The sequence below is a fragment of the Hyperoodon ampullatus genome (assembly GCF_949752795.1).
Source record: "Hyperoodon ampullatus genome assembly, chromosome: 19".
Lineage (NCBI taxonomy): Eukaryota > Metazoa > Chordata > Mammalia > Artiodactyla > Ziphiidae > Hyperoodon > Hyperoodon ampullatus.
The window spans coordinates 43,730,818-43,755,228 of NC_136932.1; the positions used below are offsets into that span (position 1 = coordinate 43,730,818).

Sequence of the window (24,411 nt, forward strand, 5' to 3'; positions counted from 1 at the left end):
TCACTGTGACAAGTGGTGGGTACAAGGACAAGGCCTACCTTGCTCACCACGGTACCTGCAGGGCCTGGCATATAGTCAGCACCCAATAAAACCTTAAAGAATGAATGAATCAAAAAATTCTGCAGAGAGATAAGACCTTCATGAAATTCAATTTCATTTTCAAGGATGGGCCTGTGGAGCTGAGTCAGCTCCCAAGGAGGTAAAAGTCCCCCAAGAGGGCTGCTCCGTTCTCCTGCCCACACAGGCCTGGGCCCCTGGAGGTGGGCTCAACCCAGCCTCAGGTGCTTAGCTTTTGCATTGGGAACATCCTGAGAACATTCAGGCTGCTTCTGAAGGTCTTGGGAAAGGAGGTAGAAAAGCTGGTTCCCCCCAGTGGTGGGGAGGGCAGCTAGCCGGCCACTGCTGGTATCAAGGGAATCCAGGGGGAGGGTGGGCTCTGGACAAGGCCATGTGGGTGCACCTGGGGTCCTCAAATCTGCCATGCTTGGGCTTCCCTGGTGGCGCAGTGGTTGAGAGTCCGCCTGCCGATGCAGGGGACACGGGTTCATGCCCCGGTCTGGGAAGATCCCACATGCCGCGGAGCGGCTGGGCCCGTGAGCCATGGCCATTGAGCCTGCGCGTCCGGAGCCTGTGCTCCGCAACGGGAGAGGCCACAACAGTGAGAGGCCCATGTAACGCAAAAAAAAAAAAAAAAAAAAAAAAAAAAAAAAAAAAAAAATCTGCCATGCTTCACCTTAAAGTGTGTTCTTTCTTTGTTATTTGTTTGCTTATTTATTTATTCTCCCCAAAATTATTTTACCTTTCACATTTAAATGTGAAATCAAGCTGAAATTGACTTTTGTGCCTAGTGGGAGGTCAAAGTCAAGATCCATCTTTTCCATATCAGTATCCAAATGACCATGCGTTATTCATCCAAAAGGCCATTCTTTTCCCACTGCACATCCGTGTCTCCTTTGCCATACATTGGAATTCTTATTTTCGCTCATTTTTGCAGCAGGCGTGTAGAAATACAGGCACACCTCATTTTATCGCGCTTTGCTTTACTGTGCTTGGCAGATATCGCATTTTTTACAAATTGAAGGTTTGTGGCAACCCTACGTTGAGCAAGTCTATAGGCACCATTTTCCCGACGGCATTTGCTCACTTTGTGCCTCTGCATTACCTTTTGGTGATTCTCACAATATTTCAAATTGTTTCATTATTATTATATTTGTTACGGTGATCTGTGATCAGTGATCTTTGATGTTACCCTATTCCCTGAGACACAACAATATTGAAATTAGGCCATTTACTAACCCTCCAATGGCCTCTAGGTGTTCATCTGAAAGGAAGAGTCACATGTCTCTCTCTTTAAATCAAAAGCTAGAAATGGTTAAGCTTGGTGAGGAAGCCATGTCAAAAGCCAAGCCAGAGGACTTCCCTGGTGGCACAGTGGGTAGGACTCCACGCTCCCAATGCAGGGGGCCGGGCTTCGATCCCTGGTCACAGAACTAGATCCCACATGCATGCCGCAACTAACAGTTTGCATGCCACAACTAAGGAGCCCGTGTGATGCAACTAAGGAGCTGGCAAGCTGCAGCTAAGGAGCCTGTGAGCCACAACTAAGGAGACTGTGAGCCACAACTAAGGAGCCCACATGCTGCAACTAAGGAGTTGGTGCTCCGCAACTAAGGAGCCCGCCTGCCGCAACTAAGACCCAGTGCAACCAAATAAATAAATAAATAAATATTAAAAAAAAAACAAAGAAAGCCAAGCCAGACTAAAGCTAGGTCTCTTGCACCAAACAGTTAGCCAATTTGCGAATAAAAAGCAAAAGTTCTTGAAGGAAATAAAAAGTGCTACTCCAGTGAACCCATGAATGATAAGAAAGTTTAACAGCCTTATTATGAATATGGAAAAAGTTTGAGTGGTCTGGATAGAAGATTAGACCAGCCACAACATTCCCTTAAGGAAGGGCTTAATCCAGAGCAAGGCCCTAACTCTCTTCAATTCTATGAAGGCTGAGAGAGGTGAGGAAGCTCTGGAAGCTGCTTCAGAAGTCTGAAGCTAGTTGAGGTTGGTTCATGAGGTTTAAGGAAAGAAGCCGTCTCCGTAACATAAAAGAGCAAGGTGAAGCAGCAAGTGCTGATGCAGAAGCTGCAGCAAGTTATCAGGCGATCAAGCCAAGATAATAAATGAAGGTGGCTACACTCAACAGCAGATTTTCAACATAGATGAAACAGCCCTCTACTGGAAGGGAATGCCATAGCCAGAGAGAGGAAGTCAATGCCTGGCTTCAAAGCTTCAAAGGGCAGGCTGACTCTCTTATTAGGGGCTAATGAAGATTTAAGTTAAAGACAATGCTCATTTACCATTCTGAAATCCTTGAGCCCTTAAGAATTATGCTAAATCTACTCTGCCTGAGCTCTATAAACGGAACAACAAAGCCTGATGACTGCACATCTGTGTACAACATGGTTTACTGAATATTTTAAGCCCAATGTTGAGACCTACTTCTGAGAAAAAAAAGATTCTGTTCAAAATATGACTGCTCATTGACAATGCATCTGGTCACCCAAGGGCTCTGATGGAGATGTACAATGAGATTAATGCTGTTTTCATGCCTGCTAACACAACATCCACTCTGCAGCCCATGGATCAAGTCTTATTATTTAAGAAATACATTTCAGGGCTTCCCTGGTGGTACAGTGGTTGGGAGTCCTCCTGCCGATGCAGGGGACGTGGGTTCGTGCCCCGGTCTGGGAGGATCCCACGTGCCGCGGAGCGGCTGGGCCCGTGAGCCATGACCGCTGGGCCTGCGCGTCCAGAGCCTGTGCTCTGCAACGGGAGAGGCCCGTGTACCGCAAAAAAAAAAAAAAAAAAGAAATACATTTCATAAAGCTATAGCTGCCACTGATAGTGATTCCTCTGATGGATCTGGGCAAAGTCAATTGAAAACCTTCTGGAAAGTATTCACCATTCTAGATGCCACTAGAACATTCATGATTCATGGGAAGAGGTCAAAATATCAACATTATCAGGAATTTGGAAGAAGTTGATTCCAATCCTCATGGATGACTTTGAGGGGTTCAAGACATCTGTGGAGGAAGTAGATGTGGTGGAAATAACAAGAGAACTAGAATTAGTAGTGGAGCCTGAGGATGTGGCTGAATTGCTGCAGTCTCATGATAAAACTTGTACAGATAAGGAGTTGTTTCTTATAGCAAAGAAAGAGCAAAGAAATTATGAACAAAGAAAGTGGTTTCTTGAGATGGAATCTACTCCCGGGGAAGGGAGTAGATTGTTGAAGTGAAGATTGTTGAAATGACAACAAAGGATTTAGACTATCACATAAACTTAGTTGATAAAGCAGTGGCAGGGTTTGAAAGGACTGACTCCAATTTTAAAAGAAGTTCTATTATGGGTAAAATACTATCAAAGAGCATCGCATACTGCACAGAAGCTGTTCATGAAAGGAAGACTCTAAAGTGTAAATATAACTTTTATATGAACTGGGAAACCAAAAAATTTGTCACTGTATTGCAATATTTGCTTTACTGCAGTGGTGTGGAACCAAACCCACAGTATCTCTGAGGTACACCTGTCCGGATTTTTTTGTATGTATATTAAACTTGTAGACAACCACCTTGCTAAATTCACCAACTAATACTAACCATTTGTATTTAGAGTTTTTCAGATTTTCTAGTTATATAACCATGTTTTCATGATAATGAGTCTTAGCTATTCTCTAATCCTTATGCTACACATTTCTATTTCTTGCCTGATTGCAGTGGTTAGGCCTCCAGCACAATGTTGGATCGAAGTGGTGATACAGATACATAGAACTTGTCTTATACCAGACTTTAGGAGAAAATTTTTCAATAACTATTGAGTATGATGTTGCTTCTCCTGTGTTCTTTAATAAGATATCCCTGCTTCTCCAAGGAAGGGGAAGCACGAGATAATGAATGCTTTGGTCTGAAGCAATGGAGGGGCAGCACGGCACAGCAACTCACCCTGGGGACCCAGCTCCCCCACTATCTGGCCAGGTGACCTGAGCAGCCCACATCACCTCAGCTGAGCCCCTGTTCTCCAGCTGTGACTGTGGAACAGCCTCACCGACCCTGATTCCCTATGGCTTTGCCCTAAGGACCCAGAAGGATGACTTTTGTGAAAGTGCTTTATAAACTCCAAAGGACATTACAAGGTGAGGCAGTGGCCTCCATGTTCACTGTTTGCAAGAGCGAGGATGGCCTGAGGGAGGAGGCAGGAGACTCTAAGCTGAGGGCTTGGGGGTGTGGTGCAGGGGAGAGCATGGGGAGGGCAAGGGGAGCAAGACAAGCGGAGGGAAGGCGGCCACTTGAGGTCCTTCACCACCACCTGAGCCGGGCCTGGGGCTGGGACCTTAAAGCAGGGTTGCTGTTGTTTTTTTCTGGGCTATGCCATGCAGTTTGTGGGATCTTAGTTCCCCGACCAGGGGTTGAACCCAGGCCCTCAGCGGTGAGCGCACGGAGTCCTAACCACTAGACCTCCAGGGAATTCCCAGAGCAGGCGTTTTCCAGCCCAAGGAGGATCAGAATCCCCAGGAGGGCTGTTTGTTAAACACACTGCCTCTGTTGGCAGAGTTCCTATTCAGTAGGTGCTATGGATGAAGTATTTGTGTCCCCTCAAAATTTGTGTGTTGAAGTCCTAACCCTCCATGTGATGGTGTTTGGAGGTGGGCCTTTGGGAGGTGATTAGAGTTCCATGAGAGGTCATGAGGGTGCGGCCCCCGTGATGGGATTAGTGGCTCCAGGGTTACTGCCTGCTGTGGGTCTAGGATGACCTCAGCAGGATACCGCTCCTCAGAGCCTTGAGCAGGGTTGGGGACAGGGATCAGGGTCTGGCCTGGCGCCTTTCCTCCAATGGCCCCCCATCCTGGGTGGGGGATGCCTGCCCACCCCACCCCACCCCACCAGCTGGATGTCCCCTGAAGGCTTTGAGCAAAGTGTGGGGCTGCCTCACTCTTTTTGTTTTTGTTTTTTTGTGTGTGGTACGCGGGCCTCTCACTGCTGCGGCCCCTCCCGCCATGGAGCACAGGCTCCGGATGCACAGGCTCAGCGGCATGTGGGATCCCCCCGGACGGGGGCACGAACCCGTGTCCCCTGCACCGGCAGGCGGACTCCCAACCACTGCGCCACCAGGGAAGCCCTGCCTCACTCTCGTTCACCAGGACTCAGCACATGTGACCGAGACCATCATGTCACGGGCAGGCTCCTCTGTTCCCACACGTGGAGCACATTGTAGCTGAGACCAGAGAAAAATCTGATTGCTTCCCCCGCACAGTGACAACGCCATCCTGGGCTCAGGGGGGCTCTCCAGCAGCCCTGCCCAGCCTCCCTATTATTGGTGAAGCCAGACTCTCAATTAAAGTGAAAGCTGGCAGACTCAGATCCTAAGCAATTAGGAGTGCCAGACCTCTCTAATGAACCAGCCAGCCCCTCTCCCTTCCCACCACAGCCTTCTGATAATGAGAGCAGGCAGCCTGGGCATGCAGGCCCAATTAGAGGGGACGCTGCTCTGAGGACCAGCATCATGGGTTCCACCCTCACGCTCATTAGCTTGTGGCCGCTGAACACTGCCAGGGCTTTTGCTCAGGACACCGCCATGTGGCCAGGAGCACCTGAGGATCTGCCCCCCAGACATGGATCTGGATGCTTCCCATGTCAGAGATCTCCCCAGCATCCCTTCTCTGCAGCCTGCCCTTGCCCAAGCACCTCCTGGGAGCCAGTGCTATAGCCATTGCAAAAGGTGGGGAGGTGGAGAGGAGAGCTAGAAATAAATAGGGAGGCACCCCGGAAATTGGTGAGCCCAGAGTGGAGGGATCCTGATACCCCCAATTTGGTCACTACCTTGTTAGATCTCTCTTAGCCCCTGAGGGCTGCCTCTGTAACCCCAAACCCAACTGTAATTAATTACCCATAATCATTTAACACCCACCGCCTAGAGGGCAGGCATCTGTGTGTCTTTACACTGTATCCCCAATGCCTGCCCCAGTATATTGTCATATTTATATGACAACACATATTTGTTGAAAGAGTGAATAGATGACATTGTCTACCCCTCCCAGACACCAGAGAGCCCCTGTACAAGGGCTAAAGCTTTGCAGGGGGCTGTGAGGTTAAGTCTGGGCCTCCCTCCTGATTCTCCAGAGACTTGGCTCCTAAGCGACCACCACCTGGCAGAGTGGCCCAGGGTGTCCTCCCTGTCTTCTGGGCCTGAATCCTCATAGTCAGGCACTTGCCCAGCCCATTTCCAGCTGTATGCCTCTGCTGTGCTGTTCTCCCATCCCTGGAATGCCCTTGGCTCTGCTTTCAGCCTCTCAGAAGCCTAACCAACTTTCAGGGGCCAGCTCCTCCAGGCAGCCCTCCTGATTGTTTTCAGTCCTGGAAACCCTGGTCCCAGCCATAGTCAGCATCACTCTAGAGGGTACTGTCTGCCCACCTTGACCATGAGGACCAGAGGGAAGTGGCCGTTCTGGACCCTTCTCCTTTTGGAGTCCCCTAACCCAAAATTAACCCAAGAACAGGCTGAATAAATGACTGAGTGTTAGGTTCACCTGAGGAACTTGCACAGAAATCAAGTTTGGTTTCCCTGCTTAAGAAATCCAATCCTGGAGAGCTACAAAGGCTTCCAGAGGCTTTTATATAAATTACAAAAACTTTGGGACTAACTGTGGGAACTCCAATTTTCAGTTCAAGAAAACATGAATTGAAATGGCAGTCCAGTGGTTAGGACTCAGCAGTTTCACTGCCGGAGCCCAGGTTCAATCCCTGGTGGGGGAAGTAAGATCCTGGGGAGAGGGGGGTGGTGGGGGGAGAGGGAGAGCGAGCGAGAGAGAGAGAGAGAGAGAGAGAGCGAGAGCGAGAGAGAGAGCGAGAGAAAGGGAGGGATGAAGGAAGGAAGGAAGGAAGGAAGGAAACAAGGAAGGAAGGAAGAAGGAAGGAGGGAAACATGAATTGTAAAAAGGAGAACATAGGTTGCTATTGGCTGAATTGTGTCCCATCAAAATTCTTGTGTTGAAGCCCTAATCCCCAATGTGACTGTATTAGGAGACAGGGTCGTTAGTAGGTAATTAAGGTTAAATGAGGTCATAAGGGAGGGGCCCTGATCCAAAGAGACTAGTGTCCTTATCTGAAGTAGGAGAGAGACCAGAGCTCTCTCTCTACCATGTGTGGACACAGTGAGAAGGTGGCCGTCTGCAAGCTAGGAGGAGAGTCCTCATCAGAAACCAGATTGGCCAGCACACTGATCTTGGACTTCCCAGCCTCCAGAACTGTGAGAAATCAATTTCTGTTGTTGAAGCCACCCAGTCTGTGGTCTTTTGTTATGGCAGCCTGAGCTGACTGATCCATGGGATGTCACGAAACCTCTTCTGAGATGTATGTGAGGTTGGTTCTGTTTTTGTAACACCTGGGCAGTCTGAAGAGCTAGGACCTTGACGTGAATTAATCATAATAGTGATAATAATCATAACAGGAATCCTTTACTGAGTGTTTGCGATGGACCCGACACTGAGGGCTTCCCTGCATTAGCTCATCTACGCCTCACACCCACCCAATGATGATGTAGTTCTATTCCCCCGTTTACAGATGAAGAAACAGAGGCCCAGAGAGGTTAAGTGGCTCATACAAGGTCACTGCGCTGTGCCCAAGCTGGAGCACAACCCAGGTCTCTCTGCATGGGAGAAGCACTTACCGGCAACCCAGGAGGACCTCCGTCCCCTCACCGTGCAGGACCAAGTGACCTCTAGCCCTGGCCCATTTGGAATCTAGGACCCGCTTTCCTTCCTAGGACCCTCAATCACCCCCCTAACCCCTTCCTATTTGCTTAGAATACATTGAAGAGATTGATTCCCTTAGCGTATGGCCTTTGTCCCTATGTTGCCTCGTCCCCAACCTCATCATCTTCCAATGACAGCCATCGCCACCTAACTCACCTCCTGCTTTCCTTCTATGTCCCCCTGTAGCGCACTTGCCAGACAGCAGCTAGGCTCACCTCTTCAAAACACAAACCAGATCACATTACATCCCTGCTTAAAACGCTCCACTGACATCCCATGAAACTTAGAATCACATCTCAACTCCTGATCTTGACTTACAAAGCTCTGTGTGATTGGCTACGCCCACCGCTCGCTCCCTCTGCCCCAGATGCCTTCATTAGTTCCTTGAACGTGCCCAGCTCATTTCTGCCTCAGGGCCTTGGTGCCTGCTGGTCCCTCTGCCTGCAACGCTCCTCCACCTGGATCTTCCTGGGGCTGGCTCCTGCTGTGGTCAGGTCTGAGCTCATAGAGACTCAACTTGAGCACTTTGTTTTAATTCACTACAGAACCCTAGGTCTACTTAACGTTATTTTAAATTTGTTTATTGTCTGTCTTCTCCTACCCCTAGAAAACAGTCTCCATGAGAGCAAGGACTTTATCTTGTTCATGGTATCGCCAGAACCTAGAACAGGGCCTGCACACAGTAGACCCTCTACTATTTGCATAATGAGTAAAGGAATGACTGAATGAATGACACAGTCTTCTCAAGGATGGATGAAGATAATCCCCCCCCCCCAAATGCCCATCATTCAGCTGTGGCCCTAATTGGCACGCTCTCCTCCCACTCTCACCCAAGCACAAGTCCCCTCAGAAACTCAGAGGGCTCCTGATCTCACCATCCAAGCCAGGACCAAGTCTTCAGCCTGCTGTGGTGGCGAGAGTATCTGGAAGAGCATTCCCCCACCCCCACATTCACGGAGGTTCTCCCCTGGGACTCCCACTGTTGCCTAGGAAACGGCTCTGCAAGGAGCAGCGGGCATTAACCCTTCAGCAACCAGGGGCAGCAGCCTGCCTCTGCGGCAGAGGCCCCAAACTTTTCCGGGGAAAGGAGACAAGGCTCTGACAGCCTCTTCATGGTCCCACAGACCCGGACATTTATGGTAGTCATGGAGTTGAGGGGTAGGAGGAGGAAACAGGCTGTTGGGCCTCATTCTCCCAGGCAGAAGCCACATACTAGAACCCCACCTGCCCAGGTGCTGGGAGCAAGACATTCCTGAGTCCCTGTGCCCAGCAGTACCTCGTTGGTATCTATCTAGTCTAGGCCTGTGGAGGCTTGCAGAGGAGCGGCACCAAAGTGCCCACCCCCTCCCTGACCCTCAGGCCCCTCCCACACCTCCGCTGTTCTTGGGACCCCTCACCAGTTAATCCACATTCCTCAGCCCAGTTCACCACATGCGACAGAACGGGGAAGAGGGACCTTAGCGGAAATCCTGGCTTTCCCTCCTATTCATTTGGTACATTAACTTCTTTGCACCTTGGATCTCTCATCCAGATTTTGGACATCACTGAAAATGCCCTAGTCAAGGCTGCCAATGGCCTCTGCTGCCAAGTCCATGTTTACTTCTTTGACGTTCCCATATTTTACAGTCCTCTCAACTCTTAACGCCCCACCCCACCCTCAGTCTTCTATTCCCTGTTAATTCTTTCCAGAATTTATTTTTTCCTGAAATCTTTTTTTTTTTTTAATTTTATTTATTTATTTATGGCTGTGTTGAGACTTCGTTTCTGTGCGAGGGCTTTCTCTAGTTGCGGCAAGTGGGGGCCACTCCTCATCGCGGTGCGCGGGCCTCTCACTATCGCGGCCTCTCTTGTTGCGGAGCACAGGCTCCAGATGCGCAGGCTCAGTAATTGTGGCTCACAGGGCTAGCTGCTCCGTGGCATGTGGGATCTTCCCAGACCAGGGCTCGAACCCATGTCCCCTGCATTGGCAGGCAGATTCTCAACCACTGCACCACCAGGGAAGCCCTTTCTTCCTGAAATCTTCTTATCTATTACTTTACTATTTACTATTTACTTTATTTATTTACTTTACTATTTACTATTATTTATTATCTATTACATTACTTTTTTGGGGTTCCCTCAAGAGAGAAAGTTCTTTCTCTGCCTTGTTCACCAAAATAACTCCAGGCTTAAAATAATGACTAGCACATGGAAGTTACTTGAGAATGGGTTCTAGTAAAACTAGAGTGAAAAACAAAACAAGAAAAAGACATGGTGTCTTGGGAACAGTGCTTCTAACCTAGGAGGGCAGTAAAGGGAAGTCCCATGATGACAGCTATGCAGTAACTACTGTAGGCTAGAGCAGGAATAAGAGTCCAGAAGAGTTTCTGGCAGGGAAAAAAAAAAAAGTAGGCTTCACGCAACAGAGAGTGAAATTCAGATGCTAAATAACCTTGAGGACTGAAAGGCAAATTATTCTTTGGTCAATGAGAAAAGAAAGGCAATTAGAAACTCCAGGAAAAACAAAAAGTTATTTTAAGAAGTCTTGGACTCAATATTAATATGTGGCATAATTTAGAACAATCAGTGGGGTATACGAAAAGGAGAAAATCCACTTGGCCTTGCTGCAAAGATCATTCTCATTTGAGTGGCAAGGGATCAAGAGAGCAGACCAATAGAATAGGAAGTGTAATCTTAGCAAACTGTTTGGCCCTGAGGAAAATTGTATTTAATGACAACTAATAACATATCCTGAATACTTATATGCCAAACAAGGTTTTAAGAGCTTTGCATATAATACCTAATCCTCACAACTCTCTAAGGTACATATTATCATTATCCCTATTTTATAGATGAGGAAGGTGAGGCTTGACATAGTAAATAAGTAAATAAGTTTTCTGAGGTCATACAGCTAGTGGAAGAGCTGAACTCAGACCCAGGCCTGTGAGACCCAGAGGTCCACTCCCCAGAGCTGGCACTAGAAGCCTGGCCATTTGACCTTCAGGCCCCAATCCTTCTTGTCAAGAAGCATAGGATACCATGTGTGCACACATGTATGCACGAATGTACACACACACACACACTCCTGGGAGCCAGGATGCAAAGCCACAGAGTAACAGGGCTGGTCCAGGCTGGGAAGCCAGAGCAGGGCCTTACCTTCCTGCAGTCTTTGCAGAACACCGATGAGCTGCCCAGGAAGCCCAGCACCTCCCCACAGAGCAGACACTGGGAGAGGCCATTCCCCATCACATTGCGCCTCATGGTCTCCAGCCGCTCCACCAGCCGCCTGCAGCACAGGACACAGAGTCAGATGGCATGTGCTTCCTGTCTCCAACCAGACCCCTGCCCAGGCGCGGCTGCCACGGGGCCCCAGTACTATACCACTTCCTGGGGGTTGGTTCCCTCACCTGGGGTACTGTTCCCTGCCCCATCCCTTCCCCTGGCTAACTCCTAATCATTCACTCACTCACCAACCATTAACTGGGCACCTACAACATGCCAGACACTGGGAATATTGTAGCAAACAAGCCAGAGATGGACACGGTCCCTGTTCTTATGGAATTTATGTTCAATGAAGGGAGAAAGTCCATAAACAAGCAAACTGGCTTCAGAGTGGGGAGTGTTATGAAATAAAATAAGTGGGGCTGGGAGGGGTCAGGGCATGTTAGATGGTGATTCGTGAAGGCCTCTCTGAGGACATCTGAACTGAGAGGTAGAGGATGACAAGGACCAAACATGTGAAGAGCTGGGCGAGCAGCAGGTACAAACAGCAAGGCCCTGGCGCATTAGAATGGTAAGAAGGCCAGGGGGCTACACTGCCTGGGATAAAGGAGGCTGGAGGGGCGAGCAGGGGCCAGGTTACACGGGGTTTGTAGGTTGGATTGGTTTTTGAAGTTTGGACTGTTTTCCAAGATCAACGCGAACCCACTGAAGAGTTTTAAGTAGAGGAGTGATCTGATCTAAGTGACTTTTCTAAAAGCTCCCTCCAGCCGTTGTGGAAAGCTGGGATTACAGGGGGAGTCCAGGGAGGAAGCCAGCAGGAGGCGGCGGGAGGGCTGCGGAAGGAGGACGGGCTGTATTTCAGAGTCATCGTGGATGGATTTGGGGGAGGAGAGGTAAGAGAAGGATCCAGGAAGGAATAGAGGCTTTTGGCTTAAGCACCTGGGTGGACGGAGAAGCTAGAGGGAGAGAGAGAAAGAGGTCCTCTTTGAACCCCGCTGAGCCCAGGACAGGTCCCTTTCCTTGAGTCCCACGGCCCCCCAGCCCACCGTGACCCGTTTCATGACAACCTGTCATACAACACTGCCACGCCCACAACACGCGGCCACTTCTGCTTCGGTTTTGTTGGCCACTGTGTCTCCAGTGCCCAGTGGATTCCCAGTGAAAATTCTTGAATGCATGGAAGACGGGGTGTGGGTACGTTATGTCCTGTAATTCTCACAACCGCCCAGTGCAGAGGATGCTGTTTCGCCCCCACTTTAAAGGTGAGAAGATTGAGGCTCCGAGATGTGAAGGCACTTGCCAGCACTGCACAAGTCCTCAGAGGTAGAGCCAGGGCCACACTCAGGCCACCCCAAGTCTCATGGCAACTCCACCCTCTCCCCTGGGGTGATCAGGCCCTGCCTGGGGGCCGACGGAGGGCGGACTGGGCGCTGAGGCTGCCTCTGCCCACCTGCCCTCCAGTTGGCACTCCTGACTTGCACAGGAATCGCCGTCCCTCTTCCAGGGATCTGCAGGGATCCGGGAGCAAAGCCGAGTTCGGCCCTGGCCTGACCCACTTGTTTTTGGGGGACCCCCTCTCCGTACAGCCCTGTGACTCCCACTCATGGAAACACACAGGATACACCTCCTCCCTATGAGATGATTAACTGCCTCCTGGGCCATTCCTGCCCCAGCCAAACCCAGCGCTCACAGCCAGGGCCAGACGATGTGAGCAGCACAGGGAAGGCAAAGATGGCAGCTCAGATGGATGGGAGGGCGGCGCAAATGCTTCCCACAGCTGCGGGGAGCCCACGGGGGACACCCCTCACCAGCTCCCAGCACGCCCTCCTGGGGGAGCCTGAGGGATGTGGTGCTGGCCCATCAGCACAGGCACCTCGGAGACCTGCAGAGCTTTGCAGGACCCTTGGGCTAGGCCTGAGAGAGGGAGGGGCCCCAGCCAGGTGCGGTGGGGAGAAAAGAGCAAAAGACAACTAGTCTGTCAGATACAAACCCTTTTTGTAATGAAATGGTAGTAATATGTCAGTATTACGGAGGCACAGACAACAAACTGTTTGGACAGCAGTGGTCTTTGTAGTGGTGCTTTCACTTTCTAGAACTGTGCATTTCTACAATGTCTGACTTTTTAAAAATGATCATCTATTTAATAGAAAAAGATAAATAGAAAAAGAACAAGGAGACCAGAATCAAATTAATTCCTGCCAGTGCCCTGCATTTATGTTTTCCTCCTCGTGCCTGCCTGTGTTTTTCAGATTGTCTAGGAATCATGAATTGCTTTTGTAATTAAACAACAAAAAAGATACAACAAAACTGAAGACTATGTAGGAGACAGCTCTGGATGCCGGAGGCCGGAAGAGCTTAGAATAAGCTGGAGAGCGGCTCCTGTTGGTCTTTGATGAGAGAACCCACAGTTCAGCCTCCACGTCAATCCCTCCCCTGGCTGAACCACAGTGACCCTCCTTTGTGCAGAGCTAAACAGACCTTAACGTGTTTGACGGCACTCATTCATCCTCCCCACAGCCTGGGGCCCATGCATCAGCCGCTATCCCCATCTTACAGAGGGGTATACTGAGGCTTGGACAGGCTGGGTTAGGAATCTGCACGCCAGGGGTGTTCAGGCAGAGCTGACTCACTCCCAGTGAAAAGCTGGAACTAGAAGCCAGGGTGCCAGACGCCCAGCCCACTGATCTGGACTAAATGCCCTTGCTTCCCTCTCCACGGCCTCACTCCTGCCCCATCTTGGGAGCAGCCCTTACCCGATTCTCTGCTGTTCCAGGACGTCAAGCCGCTCAGCCCTCTGGATGACCTGCAGGATGGCCTCCACCTCGGCTGGGCTGAGGCACTGGCTCTTCCTCTGCTTCTCTGTCTGGTAGGTGTGCACAGACCAGCCCGTCTGCAACCTTGAGAGAGGACAACACAGAAGTGCAACCCCAGTGCAAACTGGCATCCCCGCCACATCCACAAAGGTCCCCTGAGCACAGTCTGTGTGTCAGGGGCAAGGGGTTCAGACACCAGCCTCCAAACGCTGCCTCTGCCACCCGCCAGCTCCCGGGTCCCACAAGGATAGCAGCACCCCCTTAGCACCTCGGGGGGGCTGGGGGGAGACAGGAGCATGGAATGTGCCGAAGGCCATGGCCACAGCATGAGCGGTTTCAAGGGAACAGCACCGAAGATGACCAAGAGAAGAATGAACACCCGGATCTGAGTTGTACAAGAAAGTGAGATGGAGTTTACTGTGGGACAGGAAAGACTGGTAATTAGGTTAAAAACAAGCGCTGAGGATAAACGGATATTCACGCAGCATTTTGAAAACGAGAGGGATCCAGGGCAGGAGGGTAACGCAGCACAGGAGGAGCGGTGAGGGCCGGCCAGTGTGGCGAGGCGGGACTGGGGCCCGGCCCAGAGCCCCAGGACTGAGGGGAAGAACTCCAACGCTTTCTGTTTTTCTGGATGGTGAAAGTGGCAGCAGTGGACCAAGCCTCAACTCCCTGCCCTGGGGCCCAGCTTCTTCCAGACATTCTGCGCCAGGTGGTGGGAACACAGAGACGGACAAGGTGGCAAAGTCACTGCCCTCCAGAACTACAATATTCTGGGGGAGACGGATGCCCGATCAGTTACAAAAATATTTATTTACTGAAAAATTCTGAGAGCGATTCATTCGATACCTATTTATTGAGCATCCACTGTGATGCCAGGCTCGCTAGGTGCTGGGACGAGCCACTGGGCAGGCCACGCAGGTGGGCGTGAGGAGGATGTGCAAATAAGGGGAATTGACCCAGGCAGGGGAGCAGCTCTAGGAGGGCTCCACTAGGGCTTCCCTGGTGGCGCAGTGGTTGAGAGTCCGCCTGCTGATGCAGGGGACACGGGTTCGTGCCGCGGCCTGGGAAGATCCCACATGCCGCGGAGCGACTGGGCCTGAGAGCCATGGTCGCTGAGCCTGCACGTCTGGAGCCTGTGCTCCGCAATGGGAGAGGCCACAACAGTGAGAGGCCCGCGTACCGCAAAAAAAAAAAAAAAAGAAGGGCTCCCCTAAAGAAGAGGCAGCAGACAAGAGATTGTGACACAGGATACAGGGCAGGAAGGTGAGGGTGTGGACGCCTTCCTAGTGGTTCCCTGAAACGGATGGACACTGGTGGCCTCACGTCACCACTCAGTGCAGCTCTTGCATCCAAGCACTGCCGACGCTGTATAAGTTAGGAGAGCTACAAAGCATGTCCTTTCTCTGTGAGTAGAGAGAAAGCCATCCCAGGCTGGTTAAGGTGAAGGACTCAGATTCTGAAGCCCAGTGGGTGGTCTCATCTTATGGCCCTGTCCCTTTCCAGGTATGAGAACTTGGACAGCTGCTCATCCTTGATTGCCTGATCTGTCTCTTTAAGGGATGCCAGGAAGGTGAAATAAGGAGGGTATATAAACTGCTCTGTACATAGCAGATGCCCAGTTGCTGAGTAAGTGGCAGTTAGTGATGGTTTTTATAATGATCATGGGTGAGACCATTAGGAACAGCTTAACCAAAGAGGTAGCATTTGTGCTGGGTTTTGCAGGATGAATAGGAGCTCCCCCAATGGAAGCAGGGAGTTGGCATTCAGGCAAAGGACACTGAATCGGCAAAGGCATGAAGGCATAAAGTAATGTGCTGCATTGGAGAGGTCCAGACTTCTAGACTGCCTATTTCTCCAATTTAAAAAAATGCCTTGGTACAAACTACTGTGTATCAAATAAATAAGCTACAAGGATATACTGTACAGCACAGGGAATATAGCCAATAATTTTTACAATAACTTCAAATGGAGTATAATCTATAAAATATTGAATCACTATATTGTACACCTGAAACAAATATAATACTGTAAATCGACTATACTTCAATTTTAAAAAATACCTTGCCCTAGACTAATACTTTTTTAAGTGACCCTCACAGAGCTGAGGAAAGCAAAGAATGGGAACGGGGCAGGACTGGTGGGGACAGGAAGGGAGGCCAGGCCTTGGAGTGGGCAGGGGTACACATTCACCTGTCCCTGGCTGCGGGGATTTGTAACACTCTCCTTTAAGGAGCCTGGCATTACAAGGCAGCACACCCCGGGGAGGAGATAAAAGGTGCTACGGGCTTCCCTGGTGGCGCAGTGGTTAAGAATCCGCCTGCCAATGCAGGGGACACGGGCTCGAGCCCTGGTGCGGGAACATCCCACAAGCCGCGGAGCACACTAAGCACGTGTGCCACAACTACTGAGCCCACGTACCGCAACTACTGAATCCCACGCACCTAGAGCCCGTCCTCCGCAACAAGAGAAGCCACTGCAATGAAAAGCCCACACACCACAACGAAGAATAGCCCCCACTCGCCGCAACTAGAGAAAGCCTGCGTGCAGCAACAAAGACCTAACTCAGCCAAAATTAAATAAATAAATAAAGGTGCTACAACAGCTTCTGGCTGCTGCTGAGCGCAAGACCAGGTCACGGAGAGCCAAAGGGAATGCCGGCGGGATCACCAGGGGTCACACTGGGCCCTCCCACAAGAGCCCAGCTCTCGCCAGCTCCTCACATCCAGCCACGGAGGATGCATCATCTCACCTGGTGTCAGAGGAGAGAGGGAGAGAGGACGGTTCCACCCCGGTCTCTCCCCCACAGGGGTCACATGGGGGCTAAAAGAGCCGAGCCATCCCAGTGAGCGGGACAAATTAACTGTGGTGCAAAGAGTCCTGCAAATCACGCAGGCCTCCACTCTTCTTGGGCATTTCAGACTCATTTTTCTACCCTCTTTTGATGTTTCAGCTCCGTCCCCTGCAAGCTCACAATGTTTAATCGCAAATTTCTTGAACTTGGTCCCATTTGGGAAATGCTGGCTCCTGTACCCAGCACGACTTGACAGATGAAGAGGCACTCTTAGGCTTATTTGACCCCAGGGACTCCCAACTCCCTGGAGGGACAGGAAGAGACTGGAAGGCTGGAGGGGCATCTGGGAGCCCCTGGTCTCCAGCCACGGAGGGGGGCAGTGGGTGGAGATGGGCTGATCTAACTACAGCCGAGGGGTCACCAGGCTGAGAGATAACAGGAAAACTGGGGGCAAACCAGAACAAGAGAGACCCTGACACGAGCACGGCAGAGACCTGGGATGCTTCAAGGCTGGTTGTGTGTTTCAGCCCAGAGGGCAGCTCTTCATAAATTAGACAAGCCTTTGGTCTGTCAACTCAACTATGAAGTGGGCATCCAGAGATCAAAGGCTCCCCGCTGCCAGGGACTCAGGGACTGAAGGCTCAGTGATGGGGGATTTATACTCTTAACAGAGAAGGTAAAGGAAGTGGCCTGGCTCCCTGGAGCCTATTGTGATCAAAAGAACACAGGTGTGGGGTCAGATGGACCCAGGGGAGTCCCAGCCCTGCCACTGACAAGGCGGGTGACTTGGGTGAGGACCTCAGCCTCACTGTCCTCATCTGAGAAATGGGAACACATTCCATACGGCAGTTAAATGAGTGAATGGCTGTTAGGTGCCCATCTCAGCGCCAGGAGTGTGGTGTGTATTCGATGGGCACTTGTCTCCAAACTGCTCCTTCTGGGGGCCTGGGATTGAATCTTGTCAAAGAAAGGAGGGGAACTAGGAGGGGGGAGGGAAGGGAGGGCCCGGCCAAGCCCTAGAGGTACTCACTTGGCTCGCAGGGCAAGCTGCCGATCATTGGGGCAAACCCACTGATCATTCCCACTGCCGAAGATGGTGTCGGCCATGACTTGGAGCACCCAGCCAGTGTGTGGAGTCACATCTGAGGGGAGAAGAGGGAAGAAGAAAGAGCGTGTCATTGGCTGGGTGTCATTGGCAGACAGGGTCCCTCAGACACCCAAAACCGGTACTTCCAACCTATCACTGTCCGTTGCCGGCCCCTGCCCCATACCCACCCCGTCCCCGAGGATGTCTGGAATCTCACCAGCAGAATCACTCCTCCAGCTAAATGCTATTCCCTCAAAGCTCCTCTTTCAAAAGACTCGTGATTCTGGGAGGGGTAGCTAGGTGGATCACGCAGCTAAGTGACAAGGTTGGACTTGACTGGCAGGATGTCAAAGGGACAGAATCGGAAAGGAGAAAAGAGGCACACCTCAGCAGTTTTCACCGTAGCGGGCGAGCCCCAAGGGCGCTTGATCCCTGCACCCTCCAAGTACTTCCCCTGCTTTACTTCATGGGGACCACGATGAAAATGTCCCCCTTGGGAAACCTGCAGGGAGGAAACCCTGCTCCAGAGCTTGCTGGTGGCTTAACTTGTGCAGCCGAGCTTAGCTGGCTTTCTCCTTGCCACCAAGGACGTGTGTTGGTGGGGAGAGTAAGGAGGGGAAGGGAGAGGGATGAGTTTGAGGGAATCCCAACCCCAGAGCAAAGACGAGGGGCAGCACTGAGTTATCCACACTCCCCTGGTCTAATCCCCTCCAGACCAGTGGTTCTCAAACACAAGACTCCTTTACATGCTTAAAAATCACTGAGGTTGGAAATTAGTCTGGCCGTTCCTTAAATGCTATACAGAGTTACCATAAGACCCAGAAAGGACTTTGAAGTATAAACACAAGAGAACAGAAAATGTATGTCCACATATGACATTGTACATGAATATTCACAGCAGCATTATTCATAACAGCCCAAAAGTGGAAACAATTCAAATGTCCACTAACTGATGAATGGATAAAATGTGTACAATGGAATATTATTTGGTCATAAAAGGGAATGGAGTGCTGACACAGGCTACACAACATGGATGAACCCTGAAAACACGCTAAGTGAAAGAAGCCAGTTACAAAAGACCACATATTGTATGGTTCTATTTATATAAAATGTCCAGAATGGGCCGATCCATAGAGACAGAAAGTAGATTAGTGGTTGCCAGGGCCTGGGGGTGGAGGGGAAGGAGGAATGGGAGTGACTGCTAACAGGCTCAGGGTTTCTTTTTTGGATGATGAGAATGTTCTGGAATTAGATAGTGGTGATGGTTGCACAACTTTGTGAATTCACTGAAACCACTGCATTGTACCCTTTAAATGTCTGAATTTTATGGTATGTGAACTACAACTCATTAAACTGTTATAAAAAATTCTTGAGAACTCAATGCTATGGGCTATAGCTATTGATACTTACCATATGAGAAATGAACACTGAGAAAAAATTTTAATTGTCAATTCATCAAAAAATAATAAACCCATGAGATGCTCACATATTTTATTTAAAAACTATATGTTCAAAACAAAAACAGTTAGTGAGAATAATGGTATTGTTTTGCATTTTTACAAATCTATGTAATGTTTGGCTAAACAAAAGTCAGTTTCATATCTGACATTTCATTCAATCTTTTGTGATATGTAGATTTGTTAAATCTACATGAAGGACATCCAGACTCTCACAGATACATGCTATAGCTGGGAAAGGGTGGAGTATTTTAATAGCCTTCCCAGATAATTGTGGACATGCTTCTTTCATACTGTACCCAAACTCAACAGATGGTAGTTTCTTAAAGATTAGTTCCAATGTGGCATTCATGCCAATGAACTTTTCACCTGTACATTTGTGAGAGAACTTGACCAAGTGTATTATTATTATTATTAAAATAGTTTTAACTTTGTGGACCCCTCCCCCCCCGCGAAAGGCGTTGGGAACCCCCAGAGATCCCTGGACCATGGTTTGAGAACTGTTGTTCTAGACCAATGTCTATTTCTGTGATGACCAGCAGGGGGCAGCGTGCAGACTGCAGCTAACTGACCCACTCAGGGACCAAGCCCACTACCTTGACCGCAGTGGGCTCTATTCCACTCGGCTGATCCAGGCACCCACTCCCCATTGTCAGCCACCTTGAGAGCGAGACCTGAGTTAACCCAGGCCCCAAAGAGTCGCGTGTGGAGTCCCCATGGCCAGGCCCAGTGCTGGGAGGGCTGCTGGTGCCACCGTCACCAAAGGCGTCCTCACATTTAAAGTCTTGACCTTCTCCCAAAGGAGACTCACATCCAGTCCAGGAAAACACAGGTGGGCTCAAAAATGACACGCTCATCAAACAACTTTAAACCAGTCCCATTTCAGCTACGATTTGTTTTGTTGTTTTTTTAAATAAGTTCTGTTATCTCGTGAATAGCGCAGTCACACTGCTGCATGGGTGTGAAAAGCGTTACTCTGTTCCAAGTAAACACTTAAAACACACTCATCTCAGTAGCCCTGTTTCCTTATTGTTTTTAAAAAAATATTCTGGGAGCTTCAAGAAATGGAAGCGATGGAGTGTCCCTAACGGGGACAGGCTGTGCCCAGGGTTAACTAGGTGTCCATCACCTCATAGGCACTGCCATTCCTGCCGTGGCCTGCAGGGGGCACCGTGTCTCGGGCCACTGCTCCCAGCACTAGAAGGCCCTGAGCCTTCCTGCCCACCCTGCTGCAGCTGGGTGCAGTGAGTATGCAGGTGGCCCCTCTGCTCTGCCAGGCACCCTCACAAAAGCAGGGATGCACCAGTGGTGACCCAGAGGGAGGGGCAAGCCGGGGAATCTCAGGGTGGGAATTCCATCATCTGCAGAAGCTTCTGAACCAAAAGGGAGCGGAGCTGAGCCGGGGGAGGAGGTGGGAAGAAAGGAGGGACCCTGTGCTCTCATGCTCGAACCTTCACCTCCTTTACAGCGGGACAGGTAGGGACGTCCAGGAGACAGCAGCAAACACAGGTGGAGAGGCAGCAGCGCCTCACTGCCCCAAACACATCGCCCCCAAATGAACCTCTAAAGAATGAACTTCTTTTGTCCCCTTTGGGTCACTTCTTTTTTTTTTTTTTTTTTTTGATGTGGATCATTTTAAAAGTCTTTATTGAATTTGTTACAATATTGCTTCTGTTTTATGTTTTGGTTTTTGGCCGCAAGGTATGTGGGATTTTAGCTCCCCGACCAGGGTTCAAACCCATACCCCCTGCATTGGAAAGTGAAGTCTTAAACACTGGACCGCCAGGGAAGTCCCTGGGTCACTTCTTAGGGGGCCAGAGTTTTGGGATCACTGACAAGAGAACCCTCAAACTAACATTTATCTGTCCTCTGACCCATCTGAGGTCTGTTCCTTTTCTTTGCTTTGTTTTTTTAACTTGAGCCAAAATGACTCTGCAACCACCCACAGGCTCTGTTCTTCCTCAATCTAATTATTTTTTGTTGGGCAGAAGAAAAAAGAATGAGGATGAGAGACTGAGAAAAGGTCACACCTATGCGGGTCTGCTAACCCTTAAGCAATACTATTTCTGCATCGGGTCACGTTGCACTGTAAGTATGAAGGGAAAGGTTTCGTAGCAGTGAGGATCACTCAACTAGGAGAGAAAAGAGCTGGAAAGTCCGGCTTTTATGCAAACTTACTGGAAGACGAGGAACCATCAGTTATTTTCCCTGGGCCTCAGTTTCCCCATCTGTACCCAACGGAGCTGAGACAGACAGGCTGGAGGGATTGCCCTGGGCAATTCCAACAGATTCCCACCCGCTGAGTTGCAGGAGGGATGCAGGGATAGCAGGCGGGGGACTGGAGAAGGACCCTGGGGTGGGAGGTTGGTCACTGCTCCAACCTGGTGGGGGGATCTGAGTCCCCACCCCAGCCTGGTCCCCGGGGCAGGGAGGAGGAGGCATCCTGGGTCCCCCACCCATCTCGCTTCTGGAGCTTTGAGGAAGATGAGCCCACGGGGCCAAACACGTCAGAGAGGCCCAGGGAGATGAGAGAGAGGTCCCCTCCCGGGGCCTGGGGCCTTGGGCGCTGGTGGCAGGGTCTTCGACGATGGTAAGCTCGCGGCCGAGCATCTCCACAGCGGTGGCTCCGAGCAAGAACTCAGGCCCCGTCCAGGGACTGAGGTGCCTGCCCCGGGCTGTGGCTGGCCCCTCGGAAGGCACAGCTGCCCCCTGCCCACGCGGAGCAATCGCAGGACAGGTGGTGGGAGGGGAAGGGTAGCCTGGGGAAACATGTCTTAGGAAACCGCGGACAGAGTCAGCTTAGGCTCCCCAAACCTCTGCAGTCTGAGCTGGCTGCCGGCTCCTCGCCCGCCAGTCGGCCCCTGCCCCCGGCTGCCCGCACCCCCTCTTCTGCCAAGCTGTGTGCTCACTGCCACCCCCCCCGGCGGGGGCCTCGAGGAGGAGCAGGGCAGGAGGTGCCCTTCCCAAGGTCCAGGCCCTCTTAAGAGCTGGGTCCTCCAGACTTCCAAAGAGCAGTGCATGTGAGCTGAACACGGACCACACCCTTGTACTGACACACTTCGATCTGCCCTGGACAAAAATAAGATGATGAGGTGACTTCCCTGGTGGCACAGAGGGTAAGACTCTGCACTCCCAATGCCGGGGGCCCAGGTTCAATCCCTGGTCAGGGAACTAGATCCCACATGCATGCCGCAACTAAGAGTTCGCATGCCACGACAGAGGAGCTGGCAAGCCGCAACTAAGACCCGGAGCAACCAAATAAAGAAAGAAATTAAAAAAAAAAAAAAAAAAAAAGAATGGGATTTTTGCATAAGAGAGATAGAGATCCAACTTGGAAAAAAAAAATCAAATGATGAGGGACCAAAACAGGGGCTTAAAGAAGGTAAGTAAAAAGCAGGAAGGCGAACCCACACATTCACAAGTGGAAATGGCCCAGGGCCTGGAGCAGAGCAGAGGCAGCGGGGTCTGCAGGCGGAGGGCTGCAGGGGGGCTCTAGCCTTGCTCTAAACGAGGGGAGAAGCGGCACCTGGGGCCCGGCCTGTCTCGGAGGCCCTTCCAGCTGTGAGAGGGGAGAGGCTGAAGGATGGGGGTGTGTGTGTGTGTGTGTGCGCACACACGTGTTCGTGGGCTCCCGGGGGGGCCTGCATCCTCTCTCCATCCCTGCACAGGGCCGGCTACAAAGTAGGGGTTTAGTGAATAAACTGCAGTGGAGCTGATTTCATCAGACAAATCGCCTTTCCCAGACAAGCAGAAACTCAGACAACAAGCCAGACACACTCGGAGCAGGGCTGGGCTCTCACTATGTTCTGTGGCGTGGTCACTCCCAGGCAGTCTGTTCCTCAGGATTCCCCACGTGGTAGTTAGCACCCAGGTGCTCTGTCTGAGCCGCCTCCCTGCAGAGGGGCCCACCAGGGCCTCCGGGTGCTGCCTGCACCCCGCTGGGCAAGACAAGCTGAGCAGCACCCTCCCCAGCGCTTCTAAACCCTGAAGCACAAGGGCTCAGGGGACCCTTGGGGGGACACAATCACAACTTGCCTGGTGCTGGTTTCCGGAGAAAATTCCTAGTGGGTAGAGGTTTGTGAGCCCCAGGAAACTTTCAAGGCAGATCTATGAAAGCAAACATTCTTACTGGGAGATCAACTCTCCGCTCCTTAAAGCCAAAAGCGTGTCGCCCTGGCGTTAGTTGCTGCAGGCAAATGATGGAGTCACAGCCGACTCCACTGGGCAACAGTCAAAGTGCAAGCTCCTGTGGTCTCTCCTGGGCACTGCCAAATATGCACCCTAAACGCACTCAGCACCCAGCTCCAGATGAAGACTCACCATCTTCGTGTAAGATCTTCCCATGTTTTCCTAGGTATCTGTATACAGATTTTAAATAAAATTGCGCAGCTCTGGCCCTATTATAATAAGGAACACCAGGCATATTGCATTGGGGCCCAACCTAATGACCTTAACTTACTTCTAGAAAGACCGTATCTCCAAAGAAGGTCACATTCTGAGTCTGTTCTTGAGGAAGGCTGATTCCAGCACAGTCATGGCTGCAGCTAGAAGGACTCCTGGACCAAGCCACTGTGGTGTAGCAGCATTCTTTGAAAAACAACGGCTGAGCCAGTGACCTGAAAGAAGACCCTGAGCTTCTGTGGAGATTGCAGGCCCCTGACACCTTGATTTCAACTCAGCAAAGGACCTGGCTAAACTGTGCCTAGATGCCTGACCCAAAGAAATTACGAGATACAACTCGGAGACTTCCGGGGAAGATGGCGGAAGAGTAAGACGCGGAGATCACCTTCCTCCCCACAGATACACCAGAAATACAGCTACATGTGGAACAACTCCTACAGAACACCTACTGAACGCTGGCAGAAGACCTCAGACCTCCCAAAAGGCAAGAAACTCCCCACGTACCTGGGTAGGGCAAAGCGGAGAGATTCCCGCACAGAGGATCGGTGCCGACCGGCACTCACCAGCCCGAGAGGCTTGTCTGCTCGCCCGCCGGGGCAGGCGGCACTGGAAGCTGAGGCTTGGGCTTCGGTCAGAGCGCAGGGAGAGGACTGGGGCTGGCGGCGAGAACTCAGCCTGAAGGGGGCTAATGCGCCACAGCTAGCCGGGAGGGAGTCCGGGAAAACTCTGGAGCTGCCGAAGAGGCAAGAGACTTTTTCTTCCCTCTTGGTTTCCTGGTGTGCGAGGAGAGGGGATTAAGAGCGCTGCTTAAAGGAGCTCCACAGACGGGCGCGAGCCGCGGCTGAAAGCACGGAGCT

The 24,411-nt window shown here is 50.9% G+C and overlaps 1 protein-coding gene across 1 annotated transcript in view; it reads right to left on the minus strand.

Moving 5' to 3' along the window:
• The window catches only part of RPH3AL (rabphilin 3A like (without C2 domains)), a gene marked incomplete at its 3' end in the record, with an annotated part of 169,511 nt that overhangs the window by 69,075 nt on the left and 76,025 nt on the right, over positions 1-24,411 (minus strand). The window contains 3 exon segments of the mRNA XM_079725576.1: positions 10,937-11,066; positions 13,756-13,899; positions 17,640-17,751. Coding sequence (XP_079581702.1) covers positions 10,937-11,066; positions 13,756-13,899; positions 17,640-17,716 — 351 coding nt within the window. The 5' untranslated portion in view covers positions 17,717-17,751.